General features: G+C 46.6%; 1 protein-coding gene across 2 annotated transcripts in view; it reads left to right on the forward strand.

The window, feature by feature from the left end:
* KIAA1549L (KIAA1549 like) overlaps positions 1 to 27,481 on the forward strand; it is a gene marked incomplete at both ends in the record, with an annotated part of 278,158 nt that overhangs the window by 242,576 nt on the left and 8,101 nt on the right. For both annotated transcript variants that reach the window (XM_082660255.1, XM_082660256.1), the window contains 4 exons: positions 7,477 to 7,827; positions 19,220 to 19,317; positions 21,883 to 22,031; positions 23,181 to 23,332. In XM_082660255.1, coding sequence (XP_082516381.1) covers positions 7,477 to 7,827; positions 19,220 to 19,317; positions 21,883 to 22,031; positions 23,181 to 23,332 — 750 coding nt within the window. The remainder of the gene's footprint in view (positions 1 to 7,476; positions 7,828 to 19,219; positions 19,318 to 21,882; positions 22,032 to 23,180; positions 23,333 to 27,481) is intronic.

Here is a 27,481-nt window from a genome sequence, read left to right on the forward strand (position 1 = left end):
GGTGTGCGAGACAGGTGTGCTCTTTTAGACAATGTTGAAAGGATCGCAGATGTTTACTCCGTCCGGTGGGCACCCTAAAGCTCAAGCCCAGAGGCCCGTGTGTTCAGGTATGAAGAAGAAATGACGTTAATTTCTTCTAAATTCCTGCGGCCTTTGCTGCTGAGATACTTAGATTACCAGCTCAGGTCTTTGGTCTCTTTACTCAATAGAAATTGATAAGAGACCAGACTAGGAATTCAGGCAAGACTTTCTTGGGACTCCTGCTACAGCAGGAGGGCGTGAGAACAAGAAACACGTGCCCTTGCTCACTCCCTGAGGTGGGGGGCGTGAGCTGGTTCCTTAAGTGGGGTGAGGGTGAGGGCGGATCCAATGGGTCGGGCAGGAGGCGTGGCTTAGGTGGCCTGCCCACCCCGTTGGTGGTCCCGTGTGCGGGGATCGTCCGCAGGACCCTCAGAAATGGTTTGTGTCCTTTTTGTATCTTATTGTTCATCATTTGTCCCAACCGCACTTGTGTGCAGTTATTCTTAGTCCCTTACAGTTTCTTTGTATTCTGTTGCTGGAGATGTTTGTCCAGGTGCAAACACTGCAGCAAAGATTCCCAGGTCTCAGCCTAGCTCACTTAACACCATAAATATCCAAAATCTTAAACATGGGCGTTTCCTCTAACCCAGTAATTCTACTTCTAGGAATTTAACCTAAGGCTAAATTTATGGTTATATGCGAAATTTTAATCACAATATACATATGTCAGCTTTGTTCCTATGGTAAAATATTGGGAAACCACCTAAAATAGTGGATAGTTAAAAATAGGTTGTAGGGACTTCCCTGGTGGCGCAGTGGTTAAGAATCCACCTGCCAATGCAGGGGACAAGGGTTCGAGCCCTAGTCTGGGAAGATCCCACATGCCACGGAGCAACTAAGCCTGTGCGCCACAACTACTGAGCCTGCGCTCTAGAGCCCACGAGCCACAACTACTGAGCCCATGTACCACAACTGCTGAAGACTGCTCGCCTAGAGCCCGTGCTCTGCAACAAGAGAAGCCACAACAATGAGAAGCCTGCGCACCGCAACGAAGAGTAGCCCCCGCTTGCCACAGCTAGAGAAAGCCCGCGCACAGCAACGAAGACCCAAGGTAGCCAAAAATAAATTAATTAATTAAAATAAATAAATAAATAAAAATTTTAAAAGTAGGTTGAAAACTCGATATAGCAGAATGCTATGAACTCTTTTAAGGTTATTTCCTATAAATACATATTTTTATTGACAGATATTTATTTGTAATATTGTATAAAAGATTTCCAAATATTATATATAATTCCATTATATATATATGTAAATCCATATATATTCATATATATAGGAGGATTTTTATATAATGGGACATTCAATTTATATATATTTATAAAATATATATGTGTGTGATTATTCTGTTTATAAAATCATGACCCAGATGGCTCTGAGAAAGTATCTAAACTCAAAAGAATTATGTCGACAAAAGTAGATTTTAAATACTTCTACTTCTTTACTCATATTTTCATATATTGATACAAGAAAACTCTCAGTCATGCCCAGTAATACTTTTTCAACTTCCTTAATTCCTTTCCCATTCACATGCTTTATTGCTGCTTTTGCATCTCTCTCCAAAATCTCACTAAAAAAATCCTGCCGCCTACTCTGCTTCTGCCTCATTGCCCTCCCCCACTTCCTATTCTCCATCACAAAAGCCAGAGAATCTTGTGGCAAGTGGTGAACTCTCCTTGGAAGAGGAGGAGGGAGAAACTGACTTGGGCCAAGTCAGCATTCTTTGTAGCTGCCTGGGGTGGGGTGATGGGTGAGGTGGGGGAGTAGAGAGGAGAGTGTCCGTAATGTGCCACCGTTCATAATCTTCATCTTATTTCATATGCATAGAAACATCTGGAAGGGCAAGCACAAAGGTCAAAATGTTAACATTAGTTATCTCTGGTGGTAGGATTAGAATGGATTTTAATTTTCTTCCTTTTGCTTATCTGTGTTTTCTAATTTTCTACCATGAACAGACATTCCCTGATTAATTTTTTAGAATTTTTATTGAAGTATATCTTGATCAATTTATAAAAATCATTTAAAAAAAAAGTTCCCCAGTGCTTCTCTGGAGTATGAGGTTGGAGAGGCTAGTATGATAAACTCCAAGTTAAGGAGGTTTAAAAATATATTCTCTGTGCCAGATACGCCACTGACATTTGTACCCAAGCCAGCCATCAGTCAACACTGGGAGATGTGTCTTTGTGCCTGTCTCCCTCTTTTTGTCAAATAAAAGCAAAAGGTATTTTCAAAATTGTACAAGTTAGGAAGAAGGACTTGGAGCAGGTTAGGCCAGTTGACACATACGCCTTATCTGGAAAACGGGTACAGCCGTATGGCCCTCAGGGATTGGTGAGGGTGGAAAACCCAGCACAGGGCTAGCATATCACAGGTCCTCAAGTAACTTTGAGCACCTGCTCTGTTCAGTTCTTTTGCTTAACAGGCAATTACTGGTTTCAGCTTTGGGCTAAGCTCTGAATTGGAGGCTGTGGATATAAGAAAAAGACACTGACCCAGCCTTAAAGGAACCCTCAGCCTGTGGGGAGGAGGAGATAATATGGGAGTGTCTGCCAGACCCTCTTCTAAGTGCTTGATATTTGCATATTGATGCTTTACCTCTTTATAGTAATCAATAAGGTAGATTTTCTCAATTATTATTACTTTTATTTATTTTATTTTTTTGGGGGGGGAGTACGTGGGCCTCTCACTGTTGTGGCCTCTCCCGTTGCGGAGCACAGGCTCCTCACGCGCAGGCTCAGCGGCCATGGCTCATGGGCCCAGCCGCTCCGCGGCATGTGGGATCTTCCGGGACCGGGGCACGAACCCGTGTCCCCTGCATCGGCAGGCGGACTCTCAACCACTGTGCCACCAGGGAAGCCCTCAATTATTATTTTATAGTCTGTCCTTCTGGTCACAGATATCTGTTCATCCTTCTGCCAGAGCCAATATCTGTGGTACGGTAATGGACCTGTTTATGTATGTGGTGAGTAAGAGCTTGGGTGCTGGGAATCAGGCTCTCTGGGTTCAAAATGCAGCTCCATCAATTATGGGCAGCATTGATCTTTCAATGCCTCAGTGTCTTCATTTGTAAAATAAGGATAGGCATAGTCGTTGCCTCATAGATTACTGTAAGGAAAAAATGGATCTATATAAAGCACTTATAACAGTGTCTAGCACATAAGCTATTAGTAAACGTTAGCCGCTGTTATTATTGTTGTTGTTGTTATTTGTCTCCTTCTATAGACTGGGAGCTCTTTGAGGGCTGGGACACTATCTTATTTATTGTTGTATCTGCAGATCCCAGCCCAGGGCCAAGCACGGGGTTGAAATCAATGATTATCTCTTAAGTAAAAGAACAAACATCACTACTCATATATTGATATTTTGAGATAGGGGAGGAGGTGATACAGAGGGTGGGGAGGGATTCCCCTTATGAGTGGACATCAGATTCCCCCCAGGCACGATGATTGCAGGAGGAATCTGGGCTCCCTTAGAGCAGATAGCATCCAAGAAATCAACCTAAATCACAGTGAATGTGAGAACCAGAAGGGACTTCCCCAGACCATGGTTAACACTCCCATTTTTCAGGTGAGGAGCCTGAGGCATAGGGAATTTGCGTGGCTCGCCTGTGGCTCTGCAGTGTTGGGGGAAATCTGTTAGGGAATGAGGGCTCTTTATCTTAACCTCAAGTTCTTTCTACTCCATGGGCAATTGACAGAATTTTTTATTTTGGTTCAGTTTCACAAAGCTTTCTTGAATGCCAAGTGTCTTGTGCTAAGTTCATGAGAGACAAGTGAAATGGGCGCAGAGCTTCCAGACTTGCTCAAGATTAAATAAGCAAATCAGGTGTGAAGAGGGGAAATCCCAGGATATAATGAGAGCTCATCTTGTTTCCATCTGTAGATATCAGGAGGCTAAAAAAGCAAGTGAGAAGAGTGGGAAAAGTTCTTTAGCACCAACCCGTTGAGGTCATACTTGGGTTATGACTCTGGCCCTCCAGTTAAAGGGAGCCCCCTGCCCACGCAAAATGAAAACGCGGGGCGGGGGGAAGCGCAGGTTGATTTGCGTTGGGGTGTTAACGGGGTAGACGCAATGGGATTCTGGAGAATGTCACCACCTCCCCAGCCAAGATAGTATCTTCCCTGAGCCTTACTCGGAGAACCCCCCCCCCCCGAACTCGGTACAGCCCCACCCCAGGGCTCCTGGGAGAATGGGTGAGTAGGAAGTTGTTGCTAAGAAATATATTTTTGCCCTGCTGAAGTCACAGCTATAAATTCACATAATAATCGATCCACCAGTATGACTGGAAATGCATAGCCCAGCTCAGGTGTGGGAAACAATCATAGCCGTCCTCAGCACCATTAATCTTCCACCTGGGAGTGGCTTAGCACTAGGCATCCATTATTTATCCAGGAGACTGGGGATGTGAGGAGGAAGGGCCGTGTGTGGGTAGCAGCCAGCATTGACAGGGAACTGTGAGAGGTAATGGGGTGCGGCAAGATGTGCAAGGAGCAGGAGCTGGGAGAGCAAGGCTCTGCCATTGCCACCTCTGGTGGACATTGGGTAAGTCACTTAACCGCTCTGGCCTTGAGTTTCTCATCCGTAAAATGGGGCTTGAATTAAATGGTCTCCTAAAGTCCGTTCCGGCTCTGAAATTCCATTCAGAATGTTCTAAGCGTTGTAAGAAAATTTTTTGCAGAAGTTGCATTCACTACCCTAGAAGGTATCACTGGGAGCACGTTTCCTGGAGAGGGATTTCAAGCCTTTCCCTAAAGAACCCCGATGCATGAGGGCCCCGGGGCGTCCCCAGCCCAGGGTCTGGGGGCATACACCCAGGCATGAAATGTCTTTGAGTTCTTGTTTATTATTATGAAGGTAATTTTGCACTCTACTCCATAGTCTATTCTTGCATGCGTTAATATAAAAATAGTATTCTGAATTACTGTTGATGTACGTTGATAAATCTAGACTTGCAGGTCCACAGAAAATCTTGTCTTTTGATCTTGAACTATAGCCAAGCCCTAATTCTGTGTGATAAGATTATAGGAAATGTCTAATTTCTTTTTCATGCTTTCTGTATTTTTTATTCTCTAATGTGTGTGTATTAATACCAAAGAAAAGTACATAAATGTTTAAAACATGAAAAGTAATGTAGTTCTGATCTTCCACATCTAGATTATTTTTAATTTAAATTTTTTTGTGTGGTACACGGGCCTCTCACTGTTGTGGCCTCTCGCGTTGCGGGGCACAGGCTCTGGACGCGCAGGCTCCGGACGCTCAGGCCCAGCGGCCATGGCTCACAGGCCTAGCCGCTCTGCGGCATGTGGGATCTTCCCGGACCGGGGCCCGAACCCGTGTCCCCTGCATCGGCAGGTGGACTCTCAACCACTGCACCACCAGGGAAGCCCCACATCTAGATTTTTAGGAGGGAAGGGGTCCCTTTAATGAATGGGTTCCCTGATGACATTTTCTTGCTATGCTCATTCCTATATGTCCGAGTGCTTTATCCGTGAGAAATAACATGTGGTTGAATGAATAAAAGTAATAATAATAACAATTATGATAACAACAAAAGCTATTCCTGTGTTTTTACCATGTGCTGCTGTTCTAAACTCTTTACCTCTATCATCTTGTTCAGTCCTTAAAAAACCCTTTGAGGCAGTTCTTATTATTATCCTCATTTTACAGATGAGGAAACTGAAACATCAAGAAGTTAAGTAACTGTCCTGGTTGGAACATCTTTTCTGCCCTTTTACCTTTTCGGATCGCCTTTTAGATCTGGTCATTGCAGCAGCATCCGCCCTGCACGGTAGCAGCTTGACTGTGTTACCCTAACAGTTCCCCATCTCTTGGCTTTGCCCTGTGGCTTCTCTGCACTATTCTGTGGGACACCCATGGGACCCCATTCTGCCCACCTGGCTCCTGCACAGATCTCAGAGTGCAAGGACAGTCTCTGGAGGGTCATTGACTCATTCCTCGGAGGTCCTCAGAGGGATTAAGCCTCTGTGGCCCACAGCAATCATTAACTCAGTACCGTGACTAGCTTTTCTTCCTTCCCCAGTTTACTCATTCTAGGCCCCCAGTCCCCAGGAATTCTTTTCCAAAATGAATCATCTGTATATAAGTGTACGTCTCAGGTTCTGCTTTTTGGAGCAACCTAAGCTAAGACATTGCTCAAAGTCACATAGCAGTTAAGCTGTGAAACCCAGGGAGGAAAATATTCACTCTATGTAAAATAATTATAAGCACCTAGAACCAGGATATAAATACATAAATCTTTTTAAAGGGGCATGTGTTCACGGAAGAGGACTGTCACACAAAATCAGATAGGTTTAGGAATGGAATAACTACGCCAAATGTAAATGGACTTCTTTGATTTTTTTCCCTCTTGCTTATCTGTATTGTCTAACTTTCCTAAAGTGACAGCTGTTTCTTGTGTCATGGGTGGAGAGCAGGGTGGCAAACTGATCTATGCCAGTTTATTCACACAGAACCCTCAGGTTCTTTTAGCAGATAGCGGTAGCCATGGACATACTTGAAGTGGACGTGGGTTAACCAGTCTCTGCAACCTCACTATCATTTTATCACAGAAGCAAGTCTCAGACCAAAATGTGCCACACATGCAGACTTATTAAATAAGCATTCATTAGCAGGCAAACATAAGACAGTCCAGGCAGCCTGCTCTGGAAGCTGATCAAGTACTAGCTCTCTGCCCATCTGAGTACCGCAACTGCTCCCCGAATGGAAGGTTCACTGGAAGAAGGCAGAAGAACATTCTAGAGCAGTGGGTCTCAAACTTGAGCAGGCATCAGAATCTCCTGGAGGGCTTGTTAAGGCACGGATTGCTGGGCCCTGACCCCAGAGCTCCTGACTCAGGGGGCACTACGCTTTGAGGTGTGGTTTTGTTATTCTCTCTGATAACTGGCACCAGGCCACCAGCCATTCCCTCAATGGCTGGGGCACAGGACCATTTAGGGGGTTAGTCTATGGTCTAGAACACCAGCCCCTGGGGTGTAGACTACAAGATGCTCTAGATTCTTTTACCTGAAAGGCCTAAGGGTAGAGAATATCTCTGAAAGGTTTTAGAGGATACCACTAATGTCATCAATGAAAAGCCATTTCTCATCCTCATTATGCGAATTAGCAAAGCCTGATGCATTCCTTAAGGTCCAGAAAACTGAAGTTCACAGAGATAGTTGTGTGTGTTCACATAGATAGTGTGGCCTCACTGATATAATGCTAGCTGACTACCCCTGTAGTGTGAATGCCGGGAGAGGGCGCCTAGGGTCTAATATAAATTAGCGCAAATGCCTAATGACACGCGCCTAAACAGAACATTTTAGAGTAAATTACAGACATCGTCAATGGGAAGGAAAGTTCATTAACAAATCGATGGGCATTTGTTTGGTCCCACAGACTGAGCCTGAAATCATAGAGGAAACCAACATTGACAGAGTGAACGAGCCCCGGGGCTACGCCCGGTCGAGGCAGGTGAAAGGCCACTCGGAGACCTCCACGCTGAGCTCGCAGCCCTCCATCGACGAGGTCCGGCAACAGATGCACATGCTGCTGGAGGAGGCCTTCAGCCTGGCATCCGCAGGACACGCAGGCCAGAGCCGGCACCCAGAGGCCTATGGCTCCGCCCAGCACCTGCCCTACTCCGAGGTGGTGACCAGCGCTCCTGGGACCATGACGCGGCCCAGGGCTGGGGTGCAGTGGGTGCCGACCTACCGCCCAGAAATGTACCAGTACAGTCTGCCCCGGCCGGTAAGTCAGACATCCCTCTGCGTGCCTACCCTCATCAGGTCAGCCCCGGCCAGGATGTTCCGACAGGGGTTTCAGAGCGGGGACTTTCCTGATGAGCCACCTTGGGATTTTGGAAATGAACTTTGCTGGGCTTTCACACGTCCTCCACCCAGGATCCAAGCCTAAGCCTTTTAGTCCTGTGGACACAGACACACAGGAAGCCCTTATGTCCGACCGTAATATGTTTTAGAATGACTTCCCTTTTTTATCCCTCCTGTGAAGGGCTGACCTCACTCTTCACGCACTGGTTGTTTTCTACAACCCCACGTTTAAAGGCCCTGGTTTAAATGTCAGAACGTGTTGCAGAGCCCCATGTTAGGGGGCCGTGTAGCCTGGTGGCTCCCGGCAGAGGCTCTGGAGGCGGGTACCATAACTTTGAATCCCAGCTGACTTTGTAACTTGGGGACTTAAATTTTCTACAGGTAAAGTAAACAGGTAAGAAAAATAACTGATATCCTAGGGTGGTTGTAAACATTAACCAAGTTGATATACATGAGGTACTAGAAAAGTACCAGGCACCCAGTAAATGTCATAGAAGTTTCAGCCATGATTATCTCATTAAGTGGTAACTGTACTTCAGTATCCGAGAAAGCATCCAATGACTAAAAGCTTCCATGATTTAAACAACGATTTTAATTAGGTTGCATATAATTAGTTCATCGCCATAGCATCTACAGATATCTTTTTAAAAAGACAGACGTAGTTTTATAAGCCACAGACCATAATAGGCAATGCTTTGTATATGTATAGATTCCACCCTTGTAATACTTCATGCCCTATCCCCAAGGGTTACTCACTAACAGAGCTTTATAAATTGTCGTTGTGATATGTAATTACCCAGTAAAAGCTAACATTTATAGAGTGCTTCACTGTTACTAGGTACTGATCTAAGCGTCATGTGTATGTTAACTCATTTATTTAGTCCTTACTACAAGCCTCTGAGACAAGTACTAGTTTACTAGTTTTATCCCTATTTTACAGATGAGGAAACTGAGGTTACACAGCTTGTTCAAGTCACACAGCCAGGAAGGGGCAGAGCCAGGACCCAAAGCCAGGCCATCTGGTGACAGAGCACATGTTCTCAACCTGCCTTGTGCTGTTACATTGTCTCTCCATCGTATTCTTTCATTTTCAGTAGACTATTCCGGATACCTATGGGCTTGTGGAGCCTTTTGATAACTCCAGCCACCCCCCCGCAAAGCACACACTACAGTGGCACTTAATAAACTGCTGTTATGCTATGTAACCACCTAATCTACACACTATTGTGAATTTCCTTATTCTTTGCTCCAGATTCCTCCTGACCAGGTCCCTGAGATGTCTCCCCTTCACACTTCTCCTAATCCCCTCAGTCTCTCTTTGTGTCGGTGCCCTCTCTTTGAATGTCAGTCTCTGGCCCAGCCTTTCTCTGTTGATAAAACTCTGTCAGGAGAGACCAAAGTTTATTTCAAACTGAGCCTTTGGGGCAGGGACACTTGTGCTTGCGTGCGGTCATCATCACTGCAAGGGTTTGTCCTTAAGTCGGCAGGTGCAGAATTTCTGTTTTGTCTGTTCACTCCAGGGTGATCAGATCATGCTGAATAAACTCACAAAAACTACTTTATTATTAAGAATATTAACTTACAAACCTGCAGTGAGATGCTGAATGATCAAGTGGGCCAGAATACTTGTTTCCTGGTCTTTCCTGTTAATGGTCTTTCGTTAAGTAAAAGCCAATTCAGGGGAAGTACGACATTATCAGAAGGAGAACTGGTTGGTATTGGCGTCATCTTCCTCAGTCTGTAATATGCAAACCCAGAGAGCATAGTCAATAAAGGAAATAGAGTGAATGTGGGACCTCTTTTTTTGCATCCCATTTTCTGAGATATGGGTAGAATAAAATGCAAAATTCTTAATATAATGTTTAAGTTAAAATAGAAGACTTTGGGGCAATGCCCAGATCTCAGCAATAGGAGTTGGCCTCTGCCATCATGGAACTTTTCTGAATCTGTTCAAGAAGCACTGCCTTCCAGAAGAGTGTCAGCAACTCGGGGGCCACCACTGGCCATGCTCCCATCAGATGAGATTCCAAATATCCTTTTTTTCAGAAAGAGTTAGAAAAATGCTCACTGAGCCTGGCAAATCTGTTACTTTAAAATACTTTCCCATGACAGTCGTATTATAGTTTCCACAATTACAGTTTTCTTAACTAATTGCCCATTAAATTGGTACTCTTCTTTATGGGGAAAGAAGGGATTTTCTCACTGAGATTTAGAAAACACTCTAATCTTACCACATTTATATCTACCTCTTAAAGTGGCTGTCCCCTGGGGAGAGTCACCTGTATCCACTCTATACTGGTCCACACTGACTTCAGTGTCATTGGCTCATTCTCATGGCTCATTAACCATGTCCCCGAATTTTCCCTCAGCCCAGAGTGGAACGGCACTCGCCAGCTGAATGACCTTAGCCAGCGATCGTAACTCTGAGTCTCGGATCCCTCAGCCATAGAATGGTGGCGAGAAGAGGGCTGCAGCGAGGAAGGGATGATAATTCGTGTGAAATGCTCAGCACGGTCCTGGCATTTAGTAAGCACCTAACACGTGTTAGCGGATATTAATCAGAGTGCTTCATATGACGCCTAGCGCATCAAATTACTGGATAAATGGTAGTCATTGTTATAAAAATATTCTCTTCTTTTCCCTGGGTTCCACTCGTTATCTCCCTTTCTCTGACAGTTCTGAGAGTACATCTTCTTTTCCTTCTACTCTGTTACATTCTTTGAAGAGCATGCTCTGTGCTCAGGGAAGCTTCACTTCTGCTTAAAGATGATTCTCAAGAATGACTGGGCCCCTCTAGCTGGAGGCCAGATTCTGGGAATCTGTGAAGAGATCTGGGTTTCAGAGAGAAAAGCTGAAATAACGGGGTTGAGTCTTCCAATGACAGGCAAGAAGATGCCACAACCCACATCCATATGCCTCCATTTAACAAAACCATCTAAAAATGTCATTGTGGGAATATGAAAACTTGGATGGTTCTGTTTGTTATAATTCAGGGTTGGCAGTTGTGCCAGGAAGGGCAGAAACATTAGCATCGTATACTTAAAAAAATGAAGCCACCAAAAAATGGAAGTGGACTGAGAAATAACACAGCAGAGAGATGGGCCGTCAAACTGAACAACATCAAAGGCAGTTCTTTCGTTATTAAGGTTTCCTTTTGCCAACAAAAAATGAGGTCCTTATTTTAATGAAAAGAGAAATGGCTAACAATACACAGTAGCAGTGATGATTCTTAACCCAAGCTCTTGCCAAGCCCTCTGTGCTATGATAATGTGGAAATCAATGGACAGGGTGGCAATTTAGAATGATAACTGTGATTACTTTTCAGCTTCCAAAAAGGAAGCGCTCTGAGCTCTGCTGTAGGATAGTGGGAAGCCGGTGGTTCTAAATGCACTCGGCCAGGCTGATGGCATGTACATCGTGGAGAAGGTTACTGCTGGCAGCTGGGGATTTCTGCACTGCAGTTCAGAGACCCTTGATCATATTCTACCCCTTGAATCTGGGAGGAAATTGGACTTGACACCTAATGACCAATCCAGTTTTGCTAGCAGCTGTAATGAGTCTGTGCCAAGGGGAATGAAAACATCCTACAACCTTCCTGTTGGTGTCGGGGATTCCGAGAAAGGGATCGGGGTGAAAGCATCTTCCCCACTAGAGGCCTTACAGATGCAACTAATAGTAATAATAATAGCACAATACCAGCTGCCCTCTCTTGCGCTCCCGCCGTATACAGGACATTAAGCTAAGTGCTACTGTCTCTTCTGATCTGACACCCACCCTATGAAGTCAACATTACTATCCCCGTGTACTCCATGGGAAACTGAGGTCTGGAGAAGTGAAGAACCTTGCCCAAGCTGACACAGCTCGAAAGGGCAGAACGGGGTTAGAACTCAGGGCTCTCTAACTTCAAAGCCCATGCTCTTTCCACCCTCTGGCCAGGTGAGCCAGAGGATGTCCTAGTCTCTGATGAGAACTCAAATCTCCTAAACTTCAGAGTGTGATCTTATAAGGAAGCTTATCCAGTTTGATGGGATTTTGTCCATTCCTATCATTGCCCCTTGTAGGAGAGACATCGCCATGAGGATGGAATTGAGAATAATATTACAGCCCGTTTTCCTCCTCTCCCCTCAAAAACAAAGCAAAACAAAACCAAAAATCCCCTTCTGAAACCTTCATTAATGATGAGATATGCAGGCATATCAGGCAGGAGTTTGCATCCACCCCAACACTTGGCTTCAAGAAACGTTGCATTTCTTATGTTTCTCCAAATCAAATTTGAATCTGTTCTGAACTCCCATCTGGCCAAGTTTGGTGGGGCGGGAAAGGAAGGGGGGAGGGGGAATGGGAATTCAATGTCAGTTATGCACAGAAGTCATTGGCAGTTTGCTGAAGGTGGAACAGCGGGAGAGGGTCTACCCCAAGCAGTGTTGATGGGTGCTTAAGGATGGAGGAAACCCACCAAACCGAGAAGGTATCTGGAGACTGAAAAATGAGGCAGGTAGCTCCATTTAATCAATGGATCAGTGTGTTATAGGGTAACTTACATGCGGGGTGGAGCATGTAAGGATGGAGCAGATGGCGATCCAGAAGCATTCACAGGCTGCGTTCCACACCACAGAGGGGCTACTGGGACAATTTTATAGTTAACCTGGGGTATGGGGGTATGTGCTTGGAGACAGGGAGTGCATTCCTACATCAAGACTTATGGTGGGTAATTAGTCTTGTGGGTGCGGGGACTACATCATGAAGGTCTTTATCATTGTTTGGAGAGTAACAGAGCATAGAGGCCACCTGGACCTAATGGTCATTAAATAATATCTATTAACTACAAAGCCCTTGATGGCAGAGAAGTGATTTACCACACAGCGCAGTCTTGGGTAGGGTCAGTGGAAGGACAGGAGGAACTGAACGGGTCCAAGATGGCATCATTTAGGCTAGCAGCCAGACAATGGAGCGTTGCCCAGCTCCCAGGAGTCCACGAAGGTGGGTCGCTCTGTATTACCTGGGACAGCCTGGGCTGGGGCTGTTTGCCTTTGGACTGCCCCAAGGAAGCCCTCCTTGAAAACCAACAGAGTACCCAGCATCTGGCAAAGGCATACCCCTCTAAGCTTAATCGTTCGAGTGAGTAAAAACCAGTTTGTACAGGAAGGCTGTGTGGAAAGGGAGAGAGGGAGGGAGGAGAGGAGTATGTATCTTAGCTCACAAACTCAGGTGTGCAAGACACGTAAGTTTATTTTCCTGTAATCTTCCAGCGCCAAAAGTTCAGTCTCAGTTCAGGGTTTCCGTCCCCACCTCTGATTAAAGCTTAGTGTGTTGCGGGGGCGGGGGAGGGGAGCTAAATGGTGCAAAGCCTGGTCAGGGTGGGGAGGAGGCTTCAGGACTTGGTTCCAGTTTGCTCTCATCTAACTACTCATCTGGCTGACGTCCCAGAGAGCTGCTTGTTTCCATCTAGTCTGCAGGTGTTAGTCCGGGTAGAGCACAGCTGTGTCCTGGTCCTCCTGCTTAAAGCTCTCTCCAGATCCCTCCTTCCCCTCCTCCCATGCTTGAGCCTTCTCTCTCCCTCTCTCTCTGCCTTCCCCGCTCTCCCTCTCTGTCTCTCTCTTTCACGTGCACGGGCGCGCACGCACACACACACCCTTGCCCCTCTCCCCTCTCTAGCATCTTCCTTATATTTATTCTCTCCTCACCTCCCCGCCCCCCTGTGCTCCCAGATTGAGGCGCTTCTCCAGACCTATCAGCATCGAAGCTCTCCTCTTCTTCCTAACCTAAGGGTGTTTAGAGGGCAGAGTGGTCTAAAAGTACCTCACTTCTTCCAAATCTCTTGTTTTGGCATCAGCCTTCAGCCTTCAGTGCTCTAAGGGCTTAGGTTTTTGATATTCAAAATCCTAAATGCTTGCAATTCAGTAGCTTGGACTTTCGAAATGCCGGTAAGAGTTGGCTCTTAGGCCATCTTTAGTGGGGGTGGCCTTCCTTCCCTGGGGCAGGAAGGTGCGATGCCCTCACTGCTTGGGGCAGGGGAAGGGCCCTGGATTCAAGGAACCACGGTGGCAAAGTCTTGGTTACTACAATTACTATATCAAAATATTATCTTGTCTCAAAAGGAAGAGAATATCATTTATTGAGTACCCACTATGTGCCAAATGTCATATTAACATATGAAATGGGTCTTCTAAACAGCCTTTGAAATGGGGGTGTGATTCTGTTACTTTCATCACTAATGAGAAAACAGACACAGAGGAGGTAAGTTACTCGAGGTCAAGCAGCTGGTAAAGATCAAGCCGGGATTCAACTCCAGTTTTTTGTTTTTGTTTTAATTGGAGTATAGTTGTTTACAATGTTGTGTTAGTTTCTGCTGTACAACAAAGTGAATCAGATCCAGTTTTGTCTGACTCCAAACCCCTGCCCTCTGCATCACGCCACCCTTAGCTCAGAATTGCGAGATAGCGCCCTTAACTGGCTATGTGATTTTGAACGAGTCAGTTCACCTCTCTGGGCTTCCATATCTCCCTGTGTTAAGGTAAGAGGTGTGGTCTCCTGCTCTTTCCAACTTGAACCTTCTATGATTCCCAGGGCCTGGAAGCCTCAGCGTTGCTCCATCAGTAACTCCTGGTGAACTGACAGATCAAGATAAGCACTGGGTTTGCACCATGGGGTCAGTCTTCCATTACAGTGCCCTCTGTTTTCAACTAAATAAGAACTGTCCGCTGGAAGATTCTACTTTGTGCACCAGGATGTAAAGTTATTTGTAGCTGCATGCAGACTTAGACACTTGTTGTGCCCGGAGCAGTACTCGCAGGGTCAGCACGGTGCGGTGGAAGGGGCACCTTGCAGTGGAACCCAGCATTGTCAGCAGGCCTGGAAAGATTGGCACGTTCGCTCTGACCTGAGGCTGACTTGCTGTCACAGGACAAGGGCCTCCAATGAGGGTGGGGGGCTTTGGCCTGTTGTTCCTCGTGCTCCCACCAGTGCAGAGCCTGAGACCCCTGACCTGTGCCTCCAGCTGCAGCCTGCCCCTTTGACTTGTCACCCCTCTAGTGCTACCCCTTGAGGTTGATCTTCACCAAATTCCCCCTCTGGATGGATGCATATGCCCAAGGAGGGTCCAGCACACAGTGGGTCTCACCCGGGCTCATTCTCCACTGGGTTTGCTAGAAAGAATGGCCCTGACCCACCCCCTCGCCCCCTGCCCAGGGACATCAGGACTGGAGCTTTGAGCAAACTGTGATCACCTTCCCTTCTACTTTTACAACCAAACCTCTGAGCCCAAAGAGTGGCCTATTCTTATCACATCCAGGCTCCTTCCACCTCAGAGACCTGAGAGCTATTTATAAAGACTGCCTGCAGTTCTGAGTGTGTGATCTCCTTTCTAGCCAGAGGCCAGGGATCCCAAAAGATGGTGTCCTTGGGCGCCAGACTGGGCCCCTCACGGCCACTGTCACAGAACTGGAAACTTGGAACTAGGTAACAGTTTTGAGCAATAGTTTCTAGTGGGATCCTAGTCACAAAGCAGCCCGCAGGGAGCCAGGTTCCAAACACATGGAAAGGGGAGCCAGAGTGCGAATCCAGGAGGACTTAGAACTATGGGGAAACCGCACAGGGGGAGGTAGGAAGACACTCCTGGGGGGATTTTCCTCAGCCATTAGCACAGGGCACAGGTAGCCTTTCTGCTTTTTATGTGGTCTCTGTGGCTACAGGGAGCCCCGAGGATACAGACCAAAGGAGACCTTGATCTCCTGTGTAGTCTTGCTTTGTACCTGGAAAAATCATCCAAAGAAGGAAACTCCCTTGGTACTTTTTGTCAAAAGATCAGAACTTTTCATCAATTCCTTGGTGAACTGTTACAAGATAGACATAAAATGCATTTTCTTGGCTGGAAAACTGTGTTGACTACAGAATAAGCCTTCCAAGAACCAGGGATAAAAATAAGTTGTCTGTCTCCTCTACTGATATCATGAGAGGCCAGAAGAGAGAAGAGGGGCTATACACCCCTTTCTCTATTTTGGGAAAGACATATCCTTACTTGTTGGTTTGTTGATAATAATGGAATGCAAAGCTGGAAGGACCTCCGGGACAATGATTTTCAAACTCTGTAAAACCGTAGGGTTCAGGGAGGTCCCCAGGGTGTCATCATGCAGGTAAGCAAAGGGCCAAAGTCACCTAGGCATCCCTACCCCCAACTTCAACCAGAGCAGTTCTGCTTTAATCTGGTGATGTATTCGGGTCATGTCAGAATGGTTTCATGGCTAAAGAAATGTTTGTTTGGAAGCTCATGAACTATTCCAGTGCCGTATTTCACAAGGAAAACCAAAAACAGAAAAATGAGATGCAGAGAGACTGAATGACATGTCCACAGAATGTGAATGGCTGAATCAAGATGAGAGCCTGGGTCTCCTGACTCCTGGTTCACTCAACATTCATTCAACAAATAGGTATATAGCACTACTAGGTGCAAAGCACTTTGCTTGGTGAGGCGGGAGAGCCAGGATGAGAAAGATGCTCTTGCTGAACCGCAAGGAGCTTAGGATCCAGTGGAGCTTAAGATTTTGGTTCCCTGAATACTACCTTGGCATACATACTGGGTTGGCCAAAAAACATCTTATGGAACATCTTACGGAAAAACCCAAACGAACTTTTTGGCCGACCCAATAGCTTACTGATGCTAAAAAGGAAAATGCAGCATGGTGATGTCGCTTTCCATATTGATTCAGCCAGTACCTCTAGATTTGGGCAAATGTTTTTTCATTCTTGTTCTGGAAAATTACTGTTGCTGATACATTTCTAGGTTGACAGTTATTTTCTTTGAGCACTTTGCATACCATGGTCTTCTGGGTGCTGTTGAAAAGTCATCTGTCAGTCTAAATGTCATCCCTTTACAGGTGATATGCCTTTTTTTTCCCCTCTGGCTGCTTTTAAGACCTTCTCTTTGTCTTTGGTATTCTACCATTTCACTACAGTGTATGTAGGTGTGTATTTTGTTTTATTTATCCTTCTTGTTATATATTGTACTTCCTAAAATGATTATTTATTTCTTCAGTTCTGGAAAATTCTTAGTCATTGCTTCTTCAAATATTGTTTCTTCTTTCTCCAACTTTTCTCCTTTGGGACTTTGATTAACTGCATGTTAGACCTTCTTATTCCATCCTCTATATCTTTTACTTCTCTTTTATATTTTCTATCTTTTTTTATCCATTTAATGAGTTTCTTTTAATTTTTTTTGAATTTTAGTTTATTTTTTTATACAACAGGTTCTTATTAGTCATCGTGGTACATATATACAGTGGAATATTACTCAGCCATAAAAAGGAGTGAAACTGGGTCATTTGTTGAGACGTATATTTTCTATCTTCTTGTCTCTTTGTGTTTCATCCTTAGTAATCACAATTCCATTTTCTAGTTTATATTTCTTTCCATCTGTGATAAATCTATTACTTAATTCACCTATATTGAGTGTTTTATTTCAGTAATGTTTTCACTTCTAAAAGTTCTGTTTGTTCTTCTTCAAATCTGCTGGATCATTTCTGATAATGTTTCTGCCTGGTCAGTTATTTTCTTAAAACATTTCTTACCTTGTTACTTTCTATTTTGTATCTGGAAATTTCAAACTCTAAAGTCCTTTAAGGTCTAAATTTGTTGTTTTTTCTAACTTTCACTTATGTTTTCTGGTATGTTTTCTGATATTTGATTATGAGCTGCTTTTTGCTTCATCTCAATCTGTGCCAATCCCGAGAGCCTAGGTTAGGAATATCTCTTCCAAAGAGGACTTACAGTTGCTTCTGCCTGAGCCTGGGAGCATTACCAACCTTCCTCCCTGGGAGGAGCCGATGTTAGCCCCTTCCAGGTTGGCTGTAAGGGTCTCAGTTTCACCTGCCTCACCTTGCCCTATCCCAGGCTTGATCTCTTAATTGATTACCAGTATGGCATTTGTTTTCCAGGCAATCCCACCTTTCATATTTGTTTGCTACTCATTGTTTCTACCTCTGATTTCAGCTCACAGTTTTTATTTTAGTTTGCTGAGATGTGAGAGGGATGGGGTGGGTAGTGGGTGGAGTCCTTAAGATTTTCCTTATATCCTGCAATTCCTACATGCATTAAAAGCCAGGTTTTATCCAGAATCTACTTGTTATTTACTGGGGAGGCCCTTATGAGTAGGTAGCCTGCCATGATGCTGAAGGGAGAAGCCCTCATTCGGTTTAAAGAATCCTGTGTATGGATTCTCTCTGCTGCTACTTTCTGTCTGGATGCCTTTAGGTTTACAGCCCTATGATCTTGTTCCTCAAGAGAGCTGGCAGGCCTTGATACCTAAAGAAAAAAATGAATGAGAAGCACAAGCCAATCTTTGTCTTCGCAGAGAGCATTTCTAGATTTTCTCCTGCTCAAAGAGGCTGTGGCCTGGCTGTCTGGTCCTGTCTCTGACCATTTTCCTTTTCTCCCCTCCTGTGTTGATTAAAGTCTTCACTTTTGTGGCATTTCTGATCCCTTATCTTTGAATAGTGCTTTATAGATCACAACATACTTACACATACACTCTCTTGCCTGATCTACTTTGCACCCACGCCCTCTGGGCAAGGTATCCTTGTCCCCATTTCAGAAGAATACACTGAGGCCCAGAGAGGTCACCTGACTTGCTTAGGGACATAAAGTCTATTCATCAGCAAATTAGGGCCTCCACCCATACTTCCTGGCTCCAGACCCATTGCTTTCCCCCACTAAACCCACTTTCCATGAGTGAGAAAGTAAACGCAATCAATGATTCATTCCTTATCTAATATTTATTGCTCATCCATGATATAACAGGCACTGTTCCAGGCGTGAGGATGCAGCTGAGAACAAATCCCTTGCCCTCATTACAGTCTAGTTTGTGGCAGATAATAAGTAAGCAATGATATCATACCAGAGTGACAACTGCTATGCCAAAAAATAAAACAGAATATGGAGACAGAGTAAATGGGGCTCACAGGGAATATGGGGCTGGATGAATGAAATGAAGGAAGGAGCCAAGGGAAGGACTGGGAGAGAAGCATCCCAGGGGGAAGGAGCAGCACGTACAAAGCCCGAGGCAGGAAGGAACTTGGCAGATTCTAAGAACAACTGAAGGACTCTGTGACTGCAGTCGCCCAGCAAAGGGGGGAATGGTGGCAGATGAGATAGAAGAGTGGGCCGGGGAACATGTTAAGGGAGATCGAAGGGGAAAGTTTGAGGAAAGAAGGAAAGTCTAACCCTCGGAAGTTTGCTTCCCTTTTAAGTAAGAAGAACCTGTGTGTTGATGGGCACCGGGTTTTAACACATCTCCCTCTATTTGCTCGTCTCTTTCACAGGCCTACAGGTTTTCCCAGCTTCCTGAAATGGTCATGGGCTCTCCCCCTCCACCTGTGCCTCCGCGGACTGGCCCAGTGGCTGTCGCTTCTCTCAGGCGGTAACACATTCCTTTCTTTGCCTTATTTGGAATATTTGCAGAGGATTGGGTCCTGTGCGCCCCTCCCTGACAGATTTCCTTCCTGCCCTGCCCCATTCAGGGTGCATCACCTGTACAGACAACCATGTGCCTGGGACACCCCAAGTACCATGAAGGAAGGGAGTGGGGGCCACAGAGGGTTGACCTACTCTCTTACCATTGAAAACTGAAAGTCCTGTAGAACCCACAATTGAAAAAACCCAAGGTCAACTGCCCCATATCTTGACCTTGAACATCTAAAAATTACTCCAACTTGGGCCATCACAACAGCCGCCTCAAGTCTGGGCACCTCCTGCCAGGTGTGTGCACCCAGAAGGCCCTTTGTTATTGAGGGGTAGTGTCTGAGAGGCCGGGGAGCAGCATGTCTAGGCTCCTGCCCTAACTCTTGACTTGCAAGATGGAGAGGATGAAAGCCCACGAACTTGGATAGGTCAGCTGTGAAACATATATTCAGCAATCTCTTTGCTCTGTAATAGTATAAAAAGCACATGTTTTAAATAAAGATAGACAAGAAACAACAGCCAAGAGCCCTGGGGGAGGTTGGAACAGTCATCATGTCCAAGGCCAGGAGAGACACCCATGCCCTGGGGCCTGTACGGGCCACTGCCCTGGCCCTCCTACCATAGCTTCCTCCAACATGCTGATCACACACTATTTGTGGGCCACAGGTCTGAACTTTGTCAAAATGGTGAAAAGAAATGAGTTTTCCTCAGAAACGACCTGCCTTCATTTCCAGCAGTTTAGGATGCCGAGCTGTGTGTAGACACCACCCTTTGACCCCAGTCAAGCTTAGGGTGGGATGGGAAGCAGCAGACCAGGGTTCCACCCTAACCTGCCAGTAACGCGCTGTGGAACTCCAGGCACATTGCCTCACCTGTCTGGCTCCTGTTTCCTTATCTGTAAAATGAGGGCGCTGACCTAAATGATCTCAAAGGCTCTGGGAGTCCTCAAAGGTGGCCGAGCGTACAGAGCAGAAGCCAGGGATTTTCCTAGGATGGTTTTCTAAAGGAGTAGCAGATGCCTGGAAACAGCCTGTGGGAAGCCAGGGCTGTGGGGGTGAGCAAATGGGAGAAGGAGGGATGGAGAAAGGAAGGGAGACCCTATACTACTGAGCCCCCAGCAACCCACCCTGATGTGTAGTTTAATCCTCACAGCCTGTGTTTGACCCTCCCTGGGGAATAGTTGCTCCTGAGGGTTCTGGATTGGAGGAGCTTTTCAATCAGTCCTTTGAGCTATGTTTGCTGAAGGCCAGCACCTATTTCTTTTTTTTTTTTTGCGGGTTCGTGGGCTTCTCATTGTTGTGGCCTCTCCTGTTGCGGAGCACAGGCTCCGGACGCGCAGGCTCAGCGGCCATGGCTCACGGGCCCAGCCGCTCCGCGGCACGTGGGATCTGCCCGGACTGGGGCACGAACCCGTGTCCCCTGCATCGGCAGGCGGACTCTCAACCACTGCGCCACCAGGGAAGCCCCAGCACCTATTTCTTATTTCTTCTCTCAACCACCAGTCTCCTCTCATGTCCTGCACCGTCTGCCATCCTTGCCAAATACGAGGAGGTCACTGCCCTCCTTACGAACCCAGAGGGTTAGACCAGGGAAGAACCTTTGAGATGGAGTCATCCTCCCCTTTCATTTTACAGATGAGGAGCTGGGGCTCAGAGAGGAGGCAGCCGGAACCCAGGCTCCCGATGCGCCTCTATTCTGCTCTTACTGTGACAGCCTGCCTCTGCTTAGAGGGTGGCCCTGTGGGCTGGCAGCCTTTGCCTCCCTGCACTCTAATTTTAGGAGAGCCCGAAGTGCCTCTACCAAAGGGAAGGCAGAGCCTGGCTACAGCACCCTTTATACTAGGGGGAGAGGCCCATGCCCTCACCCCAGCCCCCTCTTCCTACATGGCTTTCTGAGCTATAAGTGGAGAGAGGTGTTAAATGCGCCAGATTCTCTGCTTGCCTGTGGAACTTAAAAAAAAAAAAAGTGTTCTTTCATTCATAATGCCCAGAAAGTACTAGGCTCCTGCTTCCGGGAGCAGCCCGAGCTTCCCAGAGCCTAGGGCTTCTTGCTTCCTGCCAGTAGCAGCAGGGAACGCAGTCTCCGCAGCCCTCCAGGGTCTCGGTCCTGGTGTCAGGAGGGGGAGTGGCGGCACACTCCAGACGGAGCCTTCCCATTGGCTGCCGATGATGTCATCACCTGCTAGGTCGACCATCCCCAGCTAAGACCCAGCGCTAATTCTTGGCTCATTTTTATGTGGAAATTAAGTGTTCTACTCCCCAGAGACATGAGAGTCACCCTCAGGGGAGCACTGACCTTGAATATCTAAAAATGACTCCAGCTCGGGCCACCGCGACGGCTGCTCCAGGCCTGGGCGTGTAGGCCCCCTTTGTTATTCGGGGGCAAACCCAGGCCTGAGGACCCCGCCGTCCTGGGGCTTGGAGGCCGAAGCCATCCTCCGCCGTGATCTGCCCCGGGAGCCCCGCCTTGCCCGGCCGGCCGCGGTCCTGGGAGGCGGCTAAGGCGGCCCCTTTCCTCCCCGCAGGTCCACCTCGGATATTGGGAGCAAGACCAGGATGGCCGAGTCCGCGGGGCCTGAGCCCGCCCAGCTGCACGACAGCGCCTCCTTCGCGCAGGTGTCCCGAGGCCCTGTGTCTGTGGCGCAGTTGGATCAGTCGGCTTTAAATTACTCAGGTGGGCAAGAGGAGAAAGGCCTGGAAGAAGCCCGCACCCCGCACCAGCCCCCGTGCTGTGCACTTTGTCTTCCCCGCTCTCCACCTTCTACCCGCCACCGTCAGGAATCAAAGCAACTGTATTTCTGGATCCCCTCTGGACTTCAGTAGCCCTGGCTAGAAGAGCTACTGCTTTTATTTCTTAAAAAGATCTGAACTCTGACAAAATATTAAGATAGGTTACGGTCAGGGTGGATGTTCACATTTTGCCAGACTTAAGGCCTTTTAAAAATTTATTATATATATCTTTAAAGCATTCCAGATACAACTATCCACTCCCAACTCATTCCCCTTCTCCCCAGAGGTGATCACAGTCTTTAAGTCATGGGCTTTCACTCCATATGTATAGCTATACAATGGTATATGTTAATGCTTTGTATAGTTTAAATTTACATAAGTGATGTTAAGCTGTACCTTTCCTTTTGCACTTTGTTTTCTCAGCTTAACATTGTTTTCAGGAGTTCTCCAGGCTGTTACACACATGTTGATCTAGTTCACTTGTTCACACTGCCATATGGTATTCCATTATGTGATATGCCACCATTTATCCTATCCCCTAGTGAGAGACATATTGGTTGTTTCCAGTTTTTTGCTATTACAAACAATGTCAATGAACACAGAGGTTTGAACATGCCGTAATGGGTTTTTTCATTTATCCAAACCATACCTTTTAGACTAAAACTGCAAACACCCGGTTGTCAACACTTACTAAAGCATACTGTGTCCAGAAATGCCACCAGTGAAATCTATTCCTTTTGGTTCCTCTTCTTGGCTTTTGAAAAATACCCATCCTCCTGGGAGGAAAACACCTGGCACCCCAGCAGGTCAGGGGTGTTGGGATGGGGATGGGGGAGTTGGTGAGGGCTCGGCAAGGATTGTGAGCCATCACTTCTCTAGAAAGCTGGGTCTGAGTCCCAGCAGGTGATGCCTCCACTACTGTCTGGACAGGTGAGCAGGGCTGGGGCTGCAGGTGGAGATGTGATGCCTTCCCATCAGCCCTTCCCCCAAGGCCAGAGTCCTCCTATTTCCGAGCTTCCCCCAGCTTGTGCATATGTCAGCCCAGTGGGCGAGGTGCCGGCCTAATCTCGCCCGTACATCTCCTCCATGCCAGGTAATACGGTGCCGGCAGTGTTCGCCATTCCAGCTGCCAGCAGACCCGGCTTCACCGGCTACTTCATCCCGACGCCTCCCTCGTCCTACAGGAACCAGGCCTGGATGTCTTATGCAGGAGAGAATGAGCTCCCGAGCCAGTGGGCTGATTCGGTGAGACCCTCGCTGATTCCCTCACAACTTTACCTGCTTGACACCCTACAGGGAGAAAAGGGATGTGAGGCTGAGAATGAGTGTTTTGTTATCTCAGGCCCCCTTCCACCAACCAGGTGGCTAAAATCAGCTATTAGAGGAGACAGTGCCGGGGAGGGGAGTGTGATGTCCTTTGACACAGGAGCCTTCAGTCAGATTCCACCTCTTTCCAGAGGGCACCCTTAATGAAATACAGTTTTATAATAACTACCATTTTTTAAGTATTTTCTGTGTGCCAGGCACTATATTAGATGTTCTATTTATGTTATCTTATTTCATCTTCACGAGACCTGTCATGTAGGTATTATTTCCCTGATGTGTTCAGCAGTCAAACCTGCATCTTTCTGGCTCCAAAGCCTTTACTAAATTTGTTCCTTTCAGCTTTGAAATCCTGTGAAAAGTTCAGATGCAATACCAGAAAATGAAGTATTAGAAACCCGAGACTGAATTACTTTGCATGTAGATCTAAAGCTATCTGCCTGTCTTCCAGCTGAAGACTGTCTTTTCACGGTCAGCTGGTTTCTTCCTTCATTATACTAGTAGGAGTTTATGGCACAGTGGACCTGGCCCAGCCTGGACCAAAGAGGGGCAGCAACCAGATGAACCTGGATATTCACACCCAAACCTGCCTCTGAGCCACCTGTCAAGCACTGCCAAGTGAAAAACAAAAACCAAGCAAACAAAAATAGCACAGTCATGGCCTCTAGAATGAGTTGCTCCACTCCCTGTGTGAGATCATCCATCATGGATGAGAAAGGCAGGCTGTTTCCTAGGGCCCCGTGGTGCTCTATGTCATTTTAGGGTTTGGTCTCAGCATTTGAAATACATCCTAGATTTAGGAAACACATTGACACCTGTGTCATCTTTTCTCTCTGTCCAAACCCCTGGGGTCCATACTTTCTACCCCTACAGGTTCAATTCAACCTCAGTGTTGGTGTCTCTTCTTATTGTAGTGATGCCACATTTAAACAACATCATCAGGGTAAAACTACCCTACGTATATTAATTTTCCTAATAAAGCTATTCCTTTAATTTCCAAAACATTTAAAAAATATATGCCACCCTGAATTTTTAAATTCTGGAATGAATTACATCCTTCTCCCCTCCTTCTTTAAAAGAAAAACATAATTTAATTTGTCTTTAACAAATGATTCAGCGTCATTATTATGGCTCACTGTACTAAAATGACATTTGTCAGATGGGCTCTGACGGTGTGTAGGATTATTGCCCCTATGTCAGACATCTCTAAACTATTATAATTTTTGGAATTATTATAAGGCTTAGTATGTTTTTTCTTTCTCTGACCTTGCTCCCAGCTCACACCTTGCTCAATTTCCCCACTTTCAGATATATACTCATCTTTAAATATGCTTTTCCTAATGCTCTGTTATCTGCAAATGAGGCATGTCTGAGCTCATTAGAGTTGTTTGTAGAGCTGGAGTAAATAGTCTCTGAGAGAGTAACTGGAGGGATTCCCTACTGTTCAGTCTACAAATCTAAATGCAGGAGTGTATGGCATCTCTGTTGGTTGTTTGTGGGCCTTTTTTGCTTCCTTTGTCATGCTCAGCTCTTCTAAACAGCTGAACTCACTGGGTGTGAGTTGGTCAGTTCAGAGGTTATTCACCTCCATAATGCCACTTGCAATCTAAACATAATGTGTACTTTTCAGAAAGTAGTTGATACTTGTGCTAATTAGGCAGTAGACCTGCAGCTTTGTCAGCTCACCCTCTGCATGCAGGGTGCACTGGGTGCTTTGCAGGAGTCAGCAGAAGTATTTACAAAACTTGTCCCTTGCCTTCAAGATACTTACAGATAATACTTAGCCAGGCTTATGGTGACATCCAGATACCTTTGGGTTCATGTTGCCTTAAAGATGAAGGAAAAGGAGCCCAGCAAATCGAAACTTAATCTTTTGGACATGATGACTTGATCACCACGCCACCCCCCATTGTGAGGGAGTGCTAGTTTCCTATTAGTTGTTTTTAAGAGGAAAGTGATTGCTGCAGCCTAAATGGGTCTTTCCTGGAACCCCATTACCACCTTCAGGTAAGCAGGGTTGCGTGCCCATGCGTGGAGCACGGAAGCCAGGAACCAAGCTGGGAGGTCAGGTGCTTTATTGCATTTGAAATTCAGCACAGGAGGCTCAGAGGGACCAGATGTGGGCTTGAGAAAGATACTCCAGTGGGGAAAATGTTCACCCTCCACATCCATGTGAGAAGAAAAAAGCCCCCACCATCATTTGGATGTCTGACCCTCCTGATCCCAGGTATCCAGATATAAGGAGCTAGCTTGTATAAAATCACCTGGACCTGGCTTGACAAATAGGTTTCATCCTTGGTGCTGGATGGAGAGGGATTGAGAGGGGGTTCCCAGGCTCATCAGGAAAGTGTGCTGTGATCAATAGGTGATGCCTGCCACAGGCACTGGCTAGGGAAGGAGTGGTGTTTGCCAGCCCTGGATTTTGGCCCGCAAGGTGTGGTGGCTCCCGCCTGCCTCTACTGTAAGGGAGGAAGAGTGTGTAATCTCCTCATCTTCCCTGCTTCTGAGTATTACCCTGAGGCCACTCCAGTGGCGTCAGGTGTCCCTGGTCTGTCCCAGACACAAGCACCAAGTTGCTTAATGCTGCAGAACTGGGAGGTCTCAAGAGTTGGACACTGACCCTCAGCTCCAGCTGAACTTGAAATGCAGGGAAAGGGGACATGGCAGCTTCCTTCACAAACATACGGCACCAGCTGGTCATCCTTCGGTGATTTTCAAATTGTGCCGCTCAGAACCCCAGGTCTGAGACACTCCCTACTGTGTACCGTGCACAGTTCTGGGCACTGGTGCACAGGGATAAGTAGGTGAGACACAGTTCTGCCTTCACAGTCGATGCCTGAGACAGGCGATGATATTGTGAGTGATGACTGTTACGCTAGACAAAGTGCATGGAAGGACCTTACAGGGAGCCCTCAGCTAATAGAGGACTGGGGAAGGTCTCCCGGAAGAAAGGGAGTTTGAGCTGAGACCTGACAGGCAAGTCCCGTGTCCTGGCCTTGGCTCTCTGTTAGCCCCCAGTCACCTGTGCGTTCCCAGCTGTGTGGCCCAAGGGCTCGGACAGTCTGGCTCTGATTTTCCTCTGAGATGCAAGTGAAATATATTTGCTACTTTGTCTTCCTTTACCAGGTCTTGTAGGGGAATTAAAGCCCCAAACTTTGGGACATCCATCCCATCACTTCTTCCCTCACTCGGGTCCTTCCCGACTCTTACCTGATCCATTGAGGTAGCCTCAGAACTTATCTCCTCTCCACCTCCAGTGGGTCCACCTCCAGAGTGTCCTTCCTAAAATACAGACCTCTCCCCTGCCTGACACCCGTTGGTGGCTCCCAGGCCAGGCCTTCTCCGGAGGGGTTGTCAGAACCTCTGGCAGGGACTGGGAGAGGCCTGCTTTCCTACTACCCCTTTGCCCATACAAAATTCTGAATCCTCACCCAACCCCTCCACTCCATCCTCACCAGCGCCCAGACATCTCTGTAAGGAATGGAAACACGCTCAACTCCTTAGAAGTGTACCATAGAAAACTTTACTCTGTAGCCTGGCGTTCAGCAGCTGTTTGATCTGGCCCTGACTGCCTGTCTTCCTGAGCTCCCCTCATACCCCACATACCCTCTCTGGTCAGACCAAATCACTGAACCTCCCTGGGTGCCCCTTCCTCTGTGTACCTCCAGGCCTCTGCATTGCTTTTCCCTCTGCCTGGAATGCCCCTCCCACCTTGTCTTCTGAAAAACAGCCTCTTCATCTTCCAGACTCAGCTAAGCTGCTTCTCCCAGAAAGCTGCCTGACTCCTTACATGTGTCCCATTCACGGGAGCACCCCATACCTACGTCATCCATGGGCATTTATCTTACGGTGTTGCAGTTAACATTATGGGATATAAAGGCCTTTTGTGGATTACCGTGGAACAGCATCCCATTTTATGGCACTGTTTCTGTGGGAAAGTTGATCCTGAATTCCGGATCATTGCCCCGTCCTTATTACTATAAGTGTCCATATATTAAAGCATAGAACTGTGTATCTTCCACTTTTAATGAAAAGAGAAATTTTTTTCAAGAAACCCAGATCATATTCCAG

The sequence above is a fragment of the Grampus griseus genome (genome assembly GCF_964374135.1).
Source record: "Grampus griseus genome assembly, chromosome: 8".
In the NCBI taxonomy this organism is placed as follows: Eukaryota; Metazoa; Chordata; class Mammalia; order Artiodactyla; family Delphinidae; genus Grampus; species Grampus griseus.